The sequence below is a fragment of the Lygodium microphyllum genome, chromosome 7 (genome assembly GCF_053477565.2).
Source record: "Lygodium microphyllum isolate KBCC chromosome 7, Lygodium_microphyllum_v1.1.10, whole genome shotgun sequence".
NCBI lineage: Eukaryota > Viridiplantae > Streptophyta > Polypodiopsida > Schizaeales > Lygodiaceae > Lygodium > Lygodium microphyllum.
Window position 1 is genome coordinate 118,786,604 of NC_141141.1, and position 17,757 is coordinate 118,804,360.

Sequence of the window (17,757 nt, forward strand, 5' to 3'; positions counted from 1 at the left end):
TTGCAAACTTAAAAGGTTATCCATAACCATGATGTTGTTTTACATGAGAAAAAGATGCATATGAGACTAGATCAAGAGCACCCTGGTCTCCCTAAGTTGGCATACAACACGCATCTAGTTTCTAACAATTTTAAACATAAAAAAGGAGTTTGTTTTGATGAGATATTCTCCTTGGTAGTCAAGGTGACTACCCTTTGCTTGGTATCAACCTTGGTAGTGTAAATGGATATGGAATTATATCAGATGGATGTTAAGACAACTTTCTTATATGGAGACTTGCATGAGAATATTTATATGCAGTAGCCTAAGGGCTTTGAGAAAAGAGACAAGGAACACCTAGTGTACAAGTTGAGGAAGAGTCTTTATGGACTTTGGTAGGCATCTACTAGGGATTGGTATCATGAGTTTAATACCTTTATACATTCATAGTGTTATTCTTGTAGTGTATAGATCTATGCTTGATCCATGGCTTCATAGGAAGAAGGCTCATGATGGTAATCTTATCATTTTGGTGCTATATGTTGATGATGTATTGATTACTATGAGTGCTCATAATGAGCTAGATGCTTTGAAGACTTAGCTTTAGAAGAGATTTGAGATAAAAGACATGGGGTATGCTTCTCACATCCTTGGGATAAGCATTACATAAAATTTCCTAAGAGACTCACTACAAGGATACATGAGTATAGCGATGGCTATTTCTGACGCAAATTAGTGTGACGCAAATAGCGACGGTACTCAGGTGTGGGTCGAAACCCGATTGTGACATTTTGCACAAATGAAAAAAAGAGGGAGCGAAAGGGAGAGCGAACTGCATCTTGTGTTTGAGAGGGAGAGGAAGAGAAAGAGAGAAAGAGGGAGAAGGAGAGCTTCTCATCGCCACCGTTGCCATTTGTGAAGAAGAGGAGGAAGTGTACGGAGGGCAAAGAGGAGCCGCCGTTGCGAAGAGGAGCTGCCGAATCCATCCTCAGGCCTTTGTGGTTGCTTGTCTTTGTTAAAAATGATGTGTACTGAGAGACAAAGAGAGGAAATGAGAGAGGGAGAGGAAGAGAGAAAAAGAAAGAAGGAACGAGAGAGAGAGGGAAAAAACATTAAACATAATAGAGAAAGAGAGAGAGAGGGAGGGAGAGAAGAGAATGAATGGATAAAAAACAAAGAGAGGGTAAGATCATGTTCTTTAGTTTCTTCTTTTCTTGTTTGAAGTAGTAGTAGTAGTAGTTCTTTAATTTCTTCTCTTTCTTGTTTGTAGTGGTAGTAGTAGTGGTGGTGCTAGTAGTAGTAGTAGCAGCAGCATCAGCAGCAGCAGCAGCAGCAGCAGCAGCAGCAGTAGTAGTAGTAGTAGTAGTAGAAGAGAGAGAGAGAGAGAGAGAGAGAGATATATGTTTTGTTAAAGGAAATGAGAGAGGGAGAGGAAGAGAGAAAAAGAAAGAAGGAACGAGAGAGAGAGGGAATAAATATATAACATAATAAAGAAAGAGAGAAAGAGAGAGAGAGGGAGGGAGAGAAGAGAATGAATGGATAAAAAACAAAGAGAAGGTAAAAAACAAAGAGTAGTAGTAGTAGTAGTAGTAGTAGTAGTAGTAGTAGTAGTAGTAGTAGTAGTAGAGAGAGAGAGAGAGAGAGAGAGAGAGAGAGAGAGAGAGAGAGAGAGAGAGAGAGAGAGAAAGAGAGAGAGAGAGATATGTTTTGTTAAAGGAAATGAGAGAGGGAGAGGAAGAGAGAAAAAGAAAGAAGGAACGAGAGAGAGAGGGAATAAATATATAACATAATAAAGAAAGAGAGAAAGAGAGAGAGAGGGAGGGAGAGAAGAGAATGAATGGATAAAAAACAAAGAGAAGGTAAGCTCTTGTTCTTTAACTTCTTCTTTTCTTGTTTGTAGCAGTAGTAATAGTAGTAGCGGTGGCAAGGTCTGGTGCAGTACCACAAGATGGGAAACATTCCGACATACGTTAATTTGTGGGTGGGTGGAAACTTAATTTTGTTGATTTACAAGAGAAGAAATCCTTTTTCAAACAATTTAGGAAAGAAAAAAAGAATGATAACAAAAACAAAGTGTTTGTCGTAATGTAGACCAAATGGAAAACGATGAAGGTTGTGATATTCAAGATCGCGAGGTGTATCTTAATCAGTGTGTCCCATGTCCTTGCTCTCAATATAGGTGAGGACAGTGTGTTCCCAGCGTAGGTGAGGACAATATGCAAATAGAGGGGTCGATATTGCAAGGGATGGAGGCCACCGAAAGCTTGGAGCATGTAGAGGAGCTAGAATCAGGTAAGAATGATGGAAATATAGGAGTCCAAGAATTCTTTGAGAACGAGGTGGACTCATCCTTTTGTGGTGACCTGTCTATTGACCTTCCAATATATGCGGAGTTGTGTCAGGAGATTGACATGGGACCATAGGGTACTTTATACTTGGAGCATCCACTTAATCAATTTGTTGACGAATAGCTTATAAGGCTACATAAGATATGCATTTTAAGTAAGATAATTTTTTAAAGATTTATATTATCGTACTTTGCTTGATTTATATTGATTATGCTAAAATCAATTTTTGTATGCGCAGGTGACATTTGTGGATATTTAGATCAGTACGATGAGTCGAGGAGAAATAAGGAGCTATAAGAGATCTTCACACATATGTCTCCAGATCAGATAGCTCGATTCAGAGATATGGCGGACCAGGAGCTGTCTTAGACACCATCAGGCCGTTCTGTTAGATCTACTTCAGTGCGCTCTGATGCTTTAGTTTCCAGTAGACGAGGTCGTCGCTCCAGAATTGGGTCGGAGATGAAGGGAGTGGTTTTAGGGGATGCTGTGGAGATGTGGATGCAGTGAGCCCGTGGTTGCCTCGGGATAGAGATGCTACTCCTCACTCTCGTTTAGGTTTGAGAGAGGGTGGCTTAGGTGGTTGTTGTAGAGGTATCGACAAAGTGTCTCCGTCTCGTCGTTCTGCTGGAGTTATGTCACCTATAGGATTTGTTACACGTGTGGGGACGTCTACTCTAGTCACTCCAGATTTGCTCAGTCGTCCACAGGTGGCATCTCTTTGGATGCTACTCCGAGAGATACTACCCCTATAGGTATACTAGATGTACAAGGGTCTTTTGGATATGCCTAGGAGCGTGGTCGCAGGTGGGAGAAGACACATCTTTGGCATATCCTAGAGGGGTATGTATACCTTGTGGATGATAGGACATGAGCTATCATCATGAATGATGAGGGGAGGAGGGTGATGGCTCGTATGAGAGAGTTGTGCCAACAAGTTTTTTGGCACAACCTCTTAGATCATTGGAAGAACATATTGGAGGGGAGCAAGGACTACATAGTAGCATCCTTGCATGAGGAGTTTCCAGTACCCGCTGCAACAAATAGATTTTCCACAGGCTGGATGATGGAGTGCATGCATGTGTATATGTCACACACACGATTGAATGTATGCAAGGCACGTAAGAGTGGGGCCTCAAAGCTCGAGTGGCGAGACGCGAATGACTGTCACTGACTCAAAGAGGAGGCTACATATTCTCTAGGACGTTGGAGATAGCAATGCAAGGCGACGAGGGCACTACATTCATCGACCGATTGTATGGACGCAGTGGCTCTGTAAGTCACTTGTCTTTCTTGTCTGTAGTTACTAATTTTAATTAAAATGCATTATTGTATGGTGGACTGATGCGTAGTTGTTTCTTTTTTTGCAGAGTCCGTTCGATGCTCCTTTGTGGCAGGATGAGCTTTTGGATGGTGAGGATCTACCGCTCGCCCTTGGATCCGTGGAGTGCACATGCTCTTCTTTTTTGATCATGTGATTTATGTAGGAATTTTCTATGTACTATATTATTATCATCCTTTGTATCTTGCGAGATTGTACCGTCACTTTCATTACACAATCTTGTATTTATTTTATGTGTCAGTCTTATGATTCAAGTACACTTTGTATTCATATTCTGCGTCTATACATGCATGTAACTGCGTGTCTACAAAGGCGTGTACTCTGTAATTTTTTGACGATAATAGACACACATTTTTCTTGCAATTTAGACGTGCAGATAGATGTGCAAAACAGAGGTATAAAAAAACCAAAGAGCATGTGCAAGCCACATGCTCTCTGGTTTTTTTTCCACCATCAACATCAAATTGTATGCTTAGGAAAAATAGAGAAAGATTATTATACTGAAAGAAAAATAATGTGGAGAGTCAAAGTCCACATATTGATAATAACACATGATGAGCGTACTGTGCTGAAATATTTATACATATTTCAAAGATTTTTGTGCTGAAAATAAAATAATGTATGTAGAACATGAAATTTCATATATATAGATGAAACGTTTTTACATGACAAGTTCCAGTGCTTGTGACCTCAAGCATGGTCATGGTTGCAAGCACTAGCTGAAAGTAATACATATCAAAAATGAAAACTACAAGCCAAGGGGAGGCATGCATGCATGGGGATCCTTTACATCTCCTCAAAAGAGGCGTCATCGTCGCTACCACCACCGCTGCCGGTGCTGGTGCCGCTGCCGCCACCACTACTGCTAGTTCCCCCTTCGCTATCCTCATAGAAATGCTACCAAGTGGATGCCCAGTTATGACCTCGATGGTAGCCTACCTCTCCAGGAGTAGGCATCCTACCAACGATATGATACTACAAAATAATTTTAACATACAATGTATTAGAACACACTACATAATGAATTGAAACAAATTATAAAATGTAATTAAAAAAAGAAATCAAATAATACTTACAAACTCAGCCTCCCATGACTCCCTGCCACTCGATCCATAATGCGACGATCCCATAGTTGCCATCTGGATACGTCGCGCCTCTGCATGCTGGCGACTTGTCCTTTTCTCAGCTGCTTTTTTCTTGGCCTCTTTCCACTCCCTGCAGTGGCAATTGGGTGGTTGGCCATATCCAGGGTGTCCCTGCTTTTGTCTCCGCAGTGACTCCTTGGTGCGCGTCATAAGGTGAGACCTCTTGTTATGAAGCGCATCTCTCACCTTTGACCGTCCCCAATCATCTGAGAATCGTGAATTCTCGGGATTAGGGTACCTTCTATGTATTGCTCGTAGCACCTTTTGTCACAAAACATTCTTTTGGTGCTTGAAGGAAATCATACAATCTTTGTATGTGGCATGCATGACACTCCTCAAGTAGGCTATCACTTTCCTCCCCTTAGGGTTATGCAAGATACCACCACCATCTGTGACGGAGTAGTACATTTGTGGAGGCTCACCTCTCTCATTTCCTGGTGAGGGTGATCGAGAGCCACCTCCTAGGAAACCCCCACAAATCCCTTGACCTCCTCGTCCTCCCGCACGACTCTCTCTCCTTCCTTGACGGGCACTACCCTCTACCTCACTCGATGCACGTGCTTCTGCAGATGCACGTGCTTTGGTCAATCCATGTACTTCAGCTGATCCTTGTGCATCAGCTGATCTGTGTGTATGCATAGTGCATGGAGTACTTGTAAGTAGAGGTGTACCAAGGTTTGGTGTACCAAGGTTTGGTGTTTGTGCGGCAGTGTTAGGCAAAGATGTGATAGGTGTCCCAAACATGACACTAAAAACCTCCCCTGTAGTGGGAGGGTGACCAAGATAATTGGTCATCTCTCCCATGAATTGCTCCTTGTTCGAAAAACCTCCAAAAAAACTACTAACACCTCTAGAAAACTCCGCTAAGGCGTTGTTTATGCGTTCCAACTTAGGATCAGTGCTAGAAGATCCAGGATTCCACATCTACACAAGCAAAAATCCATTACTACCATGTGCAGATAAAACATATTACACGCTGTATATCTACGTCTATATTCGTGTCTGTCAACGCGTCTTTTCCTGCGTCTAAACCTACGTCTACACTGTCATCTAGACGTGCTGATAGACGCACAAAGTCGGACCGTATTTTGCAAACTGTTATAAAAAATGCGCAAAAAACCTTTATAGATGACAGTCTAAAGCATGTAGAGAGAGAGAGAGAGAGAGAGAGAGAGAGAGAGAGAGAGAGAGAGAGAGAGAGAGAGAGAGAGAGAGAGAGAGAGAGAGAGAGAGAGAGAGAGAGAGAGAGAAAGAGAAAGCAAACAAGATTGAGAGAGAGAAGAATAACTCACCTTATTTGCTTGTTTTGATGGGTGGCGACTAGGTTGCAAGCTCCTTGTCCTCCTTCTCCCTTCCCTTGGTAGGTTGCTTGATTCTTCTTCTCTTCCTTGCTGTTTGGCTCTTGTTCTTTACTCTTTGGCTCTTTCTTCCTCCTGTCCTCTTTTTACTCTTATTTCCTTCCCGCATTATCTTTATGAAGTGATAGATAGACATGATTAGTGATGTCGAGCTCGAACGGCAGAAAACGTGTAAAAAACGCAGGAAAGCACTAGTTTGAAAAGAAAGCCACAAATTTTTTTAATTTTTTTAAATATTTGTGTGGCGCATCTATAAGCGTGTATAATTGAGCGTACATATGCGTAGATAAGACATATTACACGCACTAATAGATGCGCAATTACAATTAAATTGATTAAATGCTAGCTTTTGGTTGTTTTTGGATCAACATGACTTTCCTAGTCTTTCAATATCAAAATGTTTGCCTCCATGTTGTAAGTATCAATGCATTTAGGGAATATGACATATATACCAAATGAAATCGTATATGTCTTTATGATTCAGGTGTAATTATGTCATCATCTTCTACTAGTATGAGACATGTTGAGTCAATAAACAGTACATCCTCCAGTGAGGATGAGACATTGCGTCTTCACAATCGAGACGCTTGGCTACGATGGAAAATAAAATGTATGTGTGATCGTTGTTGAGGATGTTTTTTTCGAGCACGTCGAATCACAATGTTACACCTCAGCATGTACGGAGAGTGGGACCAAGAAAAAGACCCAGTAATTTTTATTGCTTTATTTGCACAAATATTATTGGTTTATGTTGCGTCTTCACCATTAAATAAAACCTCCTTTTTTTAATTGAGCAAGATGCGGTACCACATCCTCAAATGGTCCCTCCAGGGCGTCGACAGGCTACGAAGTGTCGATGCGAGGAGGCAAAAGAGTAGAGACTAATGACAACGATAACATCCCTCTTCAAATGCCCCATCAAGTTTTGGAGGAAGATATTTTGGACAACATGGTACACGATTTATTTTCCCATGAGGTTTGGGGGGAGGGCACCACTAGAGAGATAGATGACCATAGCGTCGAAAACTCCATTGTACGAAGGTTACACCTACTTCATTTTACGTGCGTCTCTTGAGCTACTGAACTTACAAACCATTTATGGATAAAGTAATGCTAGCTTGAATGCATTATTGAAGTATGTATAATTTGATATTAATTCATAAATGCTTCTAGATAATATTTGCGGTTTGTTAACTCTATTTGCACAATATATGTAGGTTATTGTCACAAATGCTTCCAAATTGAAATAAATTATCAACTAGAAGGGAGAAAGCAAGGAGTTTCTTGACATCTCTTGGAGGTCTTGATTACGTTAAAATCCATGCATGTGTCAATGATTGCATCTTGTTTCGTGGGGATCATGCATCTACATGACAGTGTTCTATTTGTGGTGAACCAAGATACAACCAGGAGATGAAATAAATGGATGTGCCTCGTAAGGTTTTGCAATTGGTCTAGGATTAGATGGAATAAATCCATTTGGCATCAAAAGCACCTCATATAGTGTATGACCAGTGGTATTGGTGAACTATAATATCCCTTCGTCCATGGCAATAAAAAAAGGACATGTAATGTTATCCCTTTTGATTTTTAGAAAACACAAAGTAAAAAACATGGACGTTTACTTAGAACCTTTGATCGAGGAGCTAGAAATGCTATGGAGAGGTATTGAGGTGCAAGATGTGAGTGCATCATTGTCCTCTAGAGATTTCACTTTAAAGGGCATGTTGTTGTGGACCATGCATGACTTTCCAGGCTATGGAGAGTGTTTAGGTAGTTGCATACTCTATTTTATTAATTCTTACCCTTAATTAAATATATGTCATCATTAACCCACTTGTTTTTATAGGTTTAACTACATTAGGATATCATGCATGTCCAATTTGCTGTCTCTCTCTAGTTTCTTCTAGACCGACACACTTGAAGAAGGTTATCTATGACAATCATCATCATTTTCTTCCTATTGACCACCCCAAATATGCACCCCCCACTAATGGAAGAACTCCACAATCTCTGACCATTCAAGATTGGAAGGACATGGACACACGCCAATGATCATCCTTCACTTGGCATGAGTCGGTAACTAGTTTACTTCTTTTGTTTGTCTTTAAAGTACACTCCATTATGAGAACGAGAAATAATATATTGTTTGTGCATTAGATTCTCTATATTTTTTCGTCTCCCATATTGGACTAAACTCAAGATCAATCACCTGTTGGACTCCATGCATATATTCAAGAATGTTGTTCTATATTATGGGATCACTTAATCGGGGCTCGTGATTCTGTCAATGTAAGGGAGGATTTACGTAGCATTGGACGTATGAGACGAGCTTGGCCACGCATCAGACCCAGAGGAAAGATTGAGTTACCGCGTGCACCTTGGATGTTGTTGAAGACCGAAGAAAAGATGGTGAAGCAGTAGATATGTAGCTTCCGAACTCCCACAGGATATATGAGATGCCTCCAGGGAGCCTTCATAAAGAAAAAGAAAAGAGGTGTGGAGCAACTATCCGGTTTGAAGACTCACTATTGGCACAAAATGATTTAGGTAAGGATTTTCATAGCCATAAATATATTAATTAGTGGAGTAACTATGTAGACTAATTAACAATGTATGGATATTTATATACAGTTCATCCTTCCTACTAGCATATCCCATTGTGTTTCGAAAGATGTGTGTGATATCATTTACAAGATGGGTGAGCTCGCGAGGTATGTATACTTTATGCTTATTTTTTAGTTTACATATTACGTACATCGCGTAGTAAACCCGCTTGAATTTATGGACAAAACTAATCATCGTTCTCAATTGTATATTGGTAGATTTGTGAGTTTGAAGGAAATCAATCCAAATACATTGCAAGAGGCTCGAGTATTGTCCATTGAGGTGGTTTGTTTGGTGGAGGAAACTTTTCCTCGCTCCATTTTAACTACTCAAGTACACTTACTCATACATCTGATTGATGAGATCACAATTTGTGGGGTAGTTCATGCAAGGTGGATGTTTTTTCTAGAGCGCTTTATGAAAACCCTAAAAGATTTTGTAAGGCAAAATGCACGGCCCGAGGGAAGCATGGCTGAGGGTTGGTTAGTGCAATCATCCCTTGTACAAATCTCTAAATATCTTACTAAGGTGGACCTCTCTTTACTACGACTATGGAAAGATGATGAAGATTTGAGGATGACCTCTATAATACCTCAAGGAAAATGAAAGAGCAAAGTGCTAATGAAAGAGGAATTTCGTAAGTTAAATGTATTTTGTGTGCTTAACATCGAAGTAATGAGCAAATGGGTGACACTATATAAAGAAGCAAGGGCAAGAAGAGTAAGTGAAAGGCAATCATTTCATGCTAGACATGGACTTAATGTCCCATATCCAGAACATTTAAGTGTGCTTCCACGTCATATTGATATAGATTGGCTACATGAAGAAATGGAGAAGATGGAAAAAGAGGAGGCGATGGATATATCGCAAGAGGAGTGGGAATACGCATGAAGTTGCTTATCAAAGGTGAGACATACTTATAATTAAATTATCTTTAGTTATATATGATATAATTTCACATGTTTCATCTTTAACTAAATCATTAATATGATCTCAACAATGTACTACTAGTGTACATTGTTCAATGCTATTTGGTGTGAAGGCAAACATTTTCGAACTCAACGTATAGATGATAAGAGAAATACCCAGGATTGTGGTATCCTTGCAAACTTCCAAGATACCAATGGCACCATGGAAGGCGATTGTGGCTTGATCCAAGATATTTTGAAGCTTGAATTGCGATTTTTTATATATGTACTAGATGTGAAGTCGTTTAAAGAAGTAGTAACAACGGGTGAGCATTGCACAATTAGACGTCATCCAAGTGGTTTTGTAGTGATTGACTCTACAAAATTTCACCAAGGCAAGAATGACACATTTGTACTACCTCAACAATGCGAGTAGGTATATTAGAAGCTATTTATTTTCATATATATTACTTCTTGATACATTCTCAAAATACAATAAATATCTAAGTTGCTTACTTTTTGTTTTTTAAATGCAGGTTGTGTATCACCCAATGGTAAACAATAACCAATGATGGCATGTCATCCCCATATCTAATAGTTCAAAACCAATATATGGCAATGCTACCAACATAGAGATAGTTGATGACAATCCAACAATCAATGATAATGCACATGATGATGCCATGGTCGATGATATACATGATGCAGTGCTTGCAAGATGATCCCCGCGAGGATGTTCAAGGAAGCGCAAAAGAGGATAACAATATGGTTGCAGATGATGATGAAGAAATTGAGCATAGCAATACATCTGACAGTGGGATAGACTTATTTGTTTCATTGCCTATTGGTAACATAGACCTAGAGGTAGATAGTCTAGCAAGGGCCGATCTCATTGAAGATGAGATTGAACATTCATTGTAGCATATATAATTAGCTTTGAATGATTGGATGTATATTTGTAATACGTAGAAAGAAGTAAAGTTGGTAATGTATTCAAAAAAATACTAGCTGTTAAGATGTTTGGTCATATTTAGGGACTTTATGAGAAAGGAAAAATATGTGCGTTTATTTTCCCATCTATAAGCGCGTTTAAAAACGCGGGTATATAGACACGTTCTATATACTAGCGTGAATAGGCGCGCTGATAATCGTGCCCGCTATTTCGCGTGTACAGTGCGCGTCTATAGGGCCTTTCTCTTGTAGTGTGTACTACTATGTACATATTATTTTTTGTTTTTTTCCTTGTTTTTCTCCACACTTGGTCACATTTGTTGGGGGTTAAAGGCTGCTTGTGCTTAGTCACCTATATTTACTTGCAGTTATTGTTCTGCAAACCTATATATTACAGGTGGTGATCACTCGTCACTATCACTTTATTCTTAATTTTTTATATGACAATAGTATAAGGGAAGGCATGTCACACATTATGGATGTCCAAGTTTCCACATCCTATCTTGTTCTCTCTTGCTTGAACCTCCTTAGCTTTTGCTTTTCTCTTGCTTCCGCTTGTGCTTCCACTCTTACTCTACCTTTAATTAAATGTATTGATAAGACTATGTCATCCTTTATCGAGAAAGATTAGTTTCATGAGTGTTTATCTTGTGTTGGATTCAACTAACATATTATTTTGTGTAGGCAAAGGCTATGTAATGAAAATATAAAGGCTCATGTGGTTATATATATTGCCTATATAGTTGATCAAATAATTTTCTTGACCGGTAGTAGATAGATTGTGGGATATAATTTAGAATATGTACATACAGGCTTATATTAAAGTAAAAGTTTCTTTATATATACAAACATACTTTGACACATATGTGTGAATATGCATATATATTCATATAGTTTCATATATGTATGTATGCATGTATATTCATATAGATTCATGTATATATGTATATTCATACATATATATATTCATGTATATATATTAAAGCAAAAGTTTCTTTATATATACGAACATACTCTGACACATATGTGTGAACATGCATATATATTCGTATAGTTTCATATATGTATGTATGCATGTATATTCATATAGATTCATGTATATATATATGCATGTGTATAATATGTGGATGTGTATGTGTGTACATACATACATATCTATGTATATGTGTATGTGCGTGCATGTTTTCTGATATGCATAGACATTATGGATGTGTGTATCTACTATAAATTCATTATTTGATCATATATTATTTTGCTTTTGTGCCAGTAATTATGCATGGATACATATCAGCACAGATATATAGATCATGATTAATTACATTTGCTTGTTTCCTGAGTTATTCTTCACCATGAAGTTCTTACAAGAGCTATCCTTCAAATTTGAGGGCTGATTAGCTTATAAGCACAAGGGTGCATAAGAGTACACAATCCTCCTACCTCCATGTCTTGGGGTTTCTCTCTCTCTCTCTCTCTCTCTCTCTCTCTCTCTCTCTCTCAATTAGGCTTTAGGTAGAACTTTCCCAACGGTGCTCCTATTTTCAGTAAACGGCGACTTCTAGGTAATCTTAAATAGGAACTGCTACATAGCGCAGAGGTAAAAAACGATACGAGTGTCCAAAATGTTCGAATTGATCACTAATCTTGTGCATACAATCGCGATCTACACAAAACTGTTGAACAATAAAAGAGGAAAGCAGATTGAGACACGTTGGTTGTTGCTACCCAACGATCTTCTCGAACGAAAGTTCACCGCGTGTGGAGTCGAAGGTAAGCCAATACTTCTCGAGCTGGTAAGACTCGTACATCTTGGGTGCGAGGCTGACGGCAATTCGATGCTTAGGCAGCCTGCTGGCTCTCTCGGCGTCCTCTCGGGAGTTCCATATGCAGGTGGCAAAGCACTCGCTGCGAAGGTTGAGGATGCCATACCAGTACTGCAATATTATGCAATCAAACCAACAAGAGTCATTCAGTACTGTATATTCACAGAACACACACACACACACACACACACACTCTCTCTCTCTCTCTCTCTTTCTGTGTATTCTTACCCGGATCAGGCCGCCGCTGCTGGTGGCCTCACGGTGCGCTTCTGAATCTGCAGAGTAGAGCGCCTGCGTGTCAGCCCCCTCTCTCCGCACCGACCGAAACACCACCACGTAGAACTTCCTCTTCCTAAGTCGCTCTGCATCATCATCATCATTAACGATAATAGTATTCTGTGATTGAGTTCCAGGCATTGCTGCAGATGATCTATTGTCGTTACTCCTCTTGATGATCTTGGTTATAGAACCATCTCCCTGCGGCGACTGATCCCTGAGCTCCTTTTCATGCAGCTCATAATCAATACCATGTTCACGGTCAGCGTTATCGTCTGATAATAATGGGTGTGCAGCAGGTGTTATACTATGAATGATATTAATGTTGTCGAGCACTTCCTGCCAGTTGAAGCAGACGTGCAGAGGCGTGGCGAGGGGCTCCAAATGCACCTGTGTTGTGGGCTCGAGGTTTGAGAAGAATACCTCCTCCAACGTACTCATCTCTCTCTCTCTCTCTCTCTGTGTCTGCTTGCTACTTTGGGTTGTCCCTTGAGTTACGATAAGCGCGCGCTCTCTCTCTCTCTCTCTCTCTCTCTCTATATATATATATATATATATGCTTGGTTCTTTGGTTATCCGTTGGGGTTGTAAGTTGTCATGTCCACGTTTCTTCTTTCGCTTATTAGCGTGAGCAGTCATAGCCATCGTTCATAGCTTCTCGTGAGCATTTGCCACTTATCTATTCTTTCTCTACAATTAGTATTTAGTAGTAGTTTCTTTCCTTGCACTCCCTCTCGTTTTTCCCCTTCCAATGTCCATATATAAAGAATGCGGAGTTCAAAGTATAGGAAAGTCTCTACAATTAGTATTTAGTAGTAGTTTCTTTCCTTGCACTCCCTCTCGTTTTTCCCCTTCCAATGTCCATATGTAAAGAATGCGGAGTTCAAAGTCTAGGAAAGTCACTAGCCTCTCTTACAAAACTTTTTGAGGAAAGAACTTGATGAATCTATGCATCTACTACAGGATCAATAGATCAAGGTGATGAATTGGCTACAAACCAAAAACCCAACTATATTTAGTTGAAGAATAGAAAGGAGAAGATAAAAATGAGAAGATGAAGAAAGCTTATTCTTTTGAGAGAGAGAGAGAGAGAGAGAGTTGGTTATAAATACTTTACTATAAATTCTCTTTACTTCATTTGAGTTTTCAAAGACCCCATATTCGTATTCTTTTGAGTTTTCATGCAAATTTACCTTTTAGATTCCTAGGCACAATGCCCTAAACAATGATTTTTGGCGCATATTACTATATATTAACCCATTGCATTCGGCGTGCCGCCCTCTATATGTTTAAAAGTTTTAGACAATAATTAGGCCTCATTTACATTATAAAGCATCCACTAGCATTGTCTACTTTCCTCCCTGAAGACATGGGTCTTTGGATAGTGATCTATGAAGATGCTCAAAGCACACTTATATATATGAAGTATCTATCAACATGCATCACCACTGAGTTTTTGTAGATGAATGCTTGTTGACATAGATGGCTTCTTGAATGCTTGTAGAATCCTTAAAAAGTCAGTGCTTTTATATCAATTGGTATGTGCTCTAATTGTGCAGTGAAAGCATGTTAACTTTAATTACAAAATAATATTGTCCAACTTCCACCAACTTTAGTTACAAAATAATATTGTCCATGTATCTTCACAAAGTTTTATTGAGTTTCATTCTTATTTTAAATGGATATTTGTAAAGCATTTCTTTTGGGTGCACTTACATGTCTATTTTTTAATGCAAATATGGTAACATTGTTACTTCTTGACCATTTACTAATGAGGACAAATGTTTATCATTGTGTCCTTGTTTTGAATGGCCATGGGTATTTCACATAACATGGCTTATCTCATGAGTTTCCTTTTGGTAAATTAGTGTAGACACTTGGTAAAATGGGCTAGAATCAATCTATAGCATACTATTTTAGAATAAAAGCATGGATGTAGTTGATAGACACATCGACATGTATAAGTATTTGATGTGCATTTACATGTGACTATACATACATAATTTGAAAGTTTAGTGTAATACACAAGTATTATAAAGTAAATATTTCAAATTTATGTCAAGTCTAATTTGGGTCTTTCCTTTCCAAAGTAAAAAGTATTTAAAGAGTGGAATTAGGGGCAAATAAAAGAGCAAAGGACATATGTACAAGATATCATTTTTTACACAATAGTACAACTTATTCCTTCTTCTCTATCTAGCTCTCTTTCTATCCTTTCATGGCTTCCCATCTCTCTTCTTCTTTCATGTCTTTCTCTCTCCATTTCTAGTTTTTCTCTCTCCTCATCTTGAATTTCTCTCTCCTCTTCACTCTTCTTCTCTCTTTCTTGTAGTCTTCTCTCTCCTCTCAGGTCTCTTCATGATAAGTGGTATCAAAGCATTGGTGTTTAATCTATTTTCTCCTCTTTTTCTTCATATTCAATCCTAATTTTCGTCATAAAAACCAATTTTAGAAAAGTACTATAGGTACAAGACATGGACAATGACCAATAGTGACTTGAAGGACATCTATAGTTGGAAGTGGACAAAATTGGAGATCTTTGAAGATGGAAGGGATAGATATGGCAGTGGATGGACAAAATAGCAGCTCATCCTATAATACCCTTGCACTCCTCCACGGTGTCGAAGGGTTTTCGAAAGCAAAGTCACGTCCACAGAGGTTCTTGAGAAATTCCAAGATAGAAGATCAATCAAGCGAGATCAGGCTATGCAGTAGTAAACTCCAGACTCTTTATATTGAATGCAAAAATTGCTGATTTATCATGCATCTGAGAGATTTCTCAAAAGAAGAAGATTTAGGAGTCCATTCCTAATTATTGCTTGGATCCAAAGTGCAGGAAATCTAGATTTGAAAGCAAAGAGGAGGCACTTTAAGACTCCAATCGTGCAAGATGTTTTGCAAAATTCCTCAATCTCGAAGGTCTTCAAATGCAGGCGCTTACTTCCTTAGGTGTTAGAAGAGATTAGGATGATGATAATAAATCTCATGTCACTGTTATACCTATCTCAATCTGCAAAATTCTCATAGCTGAAGACTTTTCACAACTGTCAGGATTGGCATTGCAGCTCAAGCAACAGTCAAAGCCACTCAAAAATACAACAGCTATAACATGATGTAAAACTCCTTAATAACAAAGGCACACTGGGTACAAAGACTTAACAAGCATACCGAAGACACAGCGGTGTTGATTGCTGGTCATGTCGAGGTAGGGAGTTGTTGATTGAGCTCATAGACAGTCATTGGTTCCAATGCGGCGGCGAGCAAAGCCAATTCACCAGCAACCAATATTGTATTTGTGATGATAAGTGCATAGGTGTGCCTTGTAGAGTGGCACAACTACAACTCTTGGGGAAGTGCCGCAGAGGGTGGCACAAGGTCAATACACATAAGGGATTCCGAATTGTTCCTCAGGCCAGAGAAGCGGTCTTACTGAAAGACAAAGGCCTGTGATGCTGCAGCCTTTCGTGCCTCAGGAAAATCCTAAACATCAGAATGTCTGCTTGCAGAGGCGAAACATAGGTAGGCTAATGTCCAGCAAAAGGAATTATCCTTGTAATAAGATACCTTTCAACCGCCTTTAGATCTCCCGGCTGTGGCGAAATCACATGGGTGAGAGCGACGTCTGCAAATGCACAGAAGCAGAATGCAAAAATCCTAGAGGGAACAAGATAGCAGAGGCGCTCTTGTATCGAGGGAGAGAGAGAATTGCATCTCCACCTCCCAAAGGAAAAGTTAGGAATTTTTGAACCTTCAAAATTCTCTCACGATCATGCTGCACCCATTCAGTGAATTTGTCAATCACTGCATGTACTCTTCTTTCAATCTCTGTTTCGTTATGAGCTAAATCAAGTATCTGCTCTGGTGCACCCTTGTTAGCCCCTGAACCATTGTCATTCAGCATCCATGTTTGTCTGAGCTATTATCCCCCGTGGACCAGTAAAAAGCTCCACCGTCTGTAATTGCCGAAGCTTTTTCTTTATGCGCCGTTTTTCTTGCTTTTTCAAAAATAGCCGGCTAATTTACTCCTTCCCTCAAAAAATTCTCCTGCTTGGCTACAATAGTCTTCAAGCTCTCTGTGGCAAAGGAGCAGGTGCATATGTATCATCATCTTCAACTATAACAAGGATTTCATCTCCTTCACCTAACTGGTAGTCATCTGAGGGATTCAAAATTATTTTTCCCCTCTGAGCTGCAACCTTCACACCACAAGGTATAGCTTTAGGAGAACTAATTAAAACCTCTCTGAACAGTTTGCCATCTAGTTGTGGCCATCTCTTGAGGTAGAATTTAGCATTATTGAAACCAAGAATATTCTCCTAGATCTGTGCAAGGCCTGGTTGACGAGCACATTGGATCATCAAATGCCCAATGACATCATGAGCAACAACCGTTTCAACCACCTCCCCACCAACCAGCTTTACCAATGGCTCATTATCAAGGTCACTCAGCTCCACTGCTATGTGGCCTCTTAATCCCTCTTTGACTGTTGTTAAACTTAGAGTTACTCGCAAAGCTCTTGCATCACTCTGATCCGCATTTTCAACCTCAGCAAAAGCACAATTATAGAATGTGCCTTTGAAACAGACACCTTCTTCAGATCTGCCATTATAAGAGGGCTTTCACTACGACAAATGATTGATGTCCCCATGAAATCAAACTCAAGCTTTGCAATGTCCATTTCCATTTCCTCCTTGTCTCTTTCAGCAAGAACTACGACTATACCTCCACCCAAACTCTGATTTGTAATAGCCAGTTGCTTGAGAAGGGATCCCTGTGGCCAGATTTTTATGCTTTAATGCTCTTAAGCTCCTTGAGGTTTCCAAATTAGAAACTTTACTGAAAATTCCTTGGTCTTCTTGAACTCCCTTGTCGATACCATTTGTATCTTCAACATACGCAAACAACTTGAAAAGCTCGGGAAAACCATACTCATTGCAGATCTAGAGCCCATTCTCCCTATACTGCCCACGTAGAACAAAATGCAAACACAACGACTAAGTATGTACAAAGTAACAAATGTCAC

The 17,757-nt window shown here is 39.5% G+C and overlaps 1 protein-coding gene across 1 annotated transcript; it reads right to left on the bottom strand.

The window, feature by feature from the left end:
• Positions 1 to 11,907: 11,907 nt before the first annotated feature.
• On the bottom strand, positions 11,908 to 13,247 carry LOC148033875 (uncharacterized). The gene is made up of 2 exons (XM_087682377.1): positions 12,687 to 13,247; positions 11,908 to 12,569 (listed from the first exon to the last, which is right to left on the bottom strand). The coding sequence occupies exons 1-2, from the start codon at positions 13,173 to 13,175 to the stop codon at positions 12,357 to 12,359; spliced, it is 702 nt and encodes a 233-aa protein (XP_087538503.1). The 5' UTR covers positions 13,176 to 13,247; the 3' UTR covers positions 11,908 to 12,356.
• Positions 13,248 to 17,757: the final 4,510 nt, after the last annotated feature.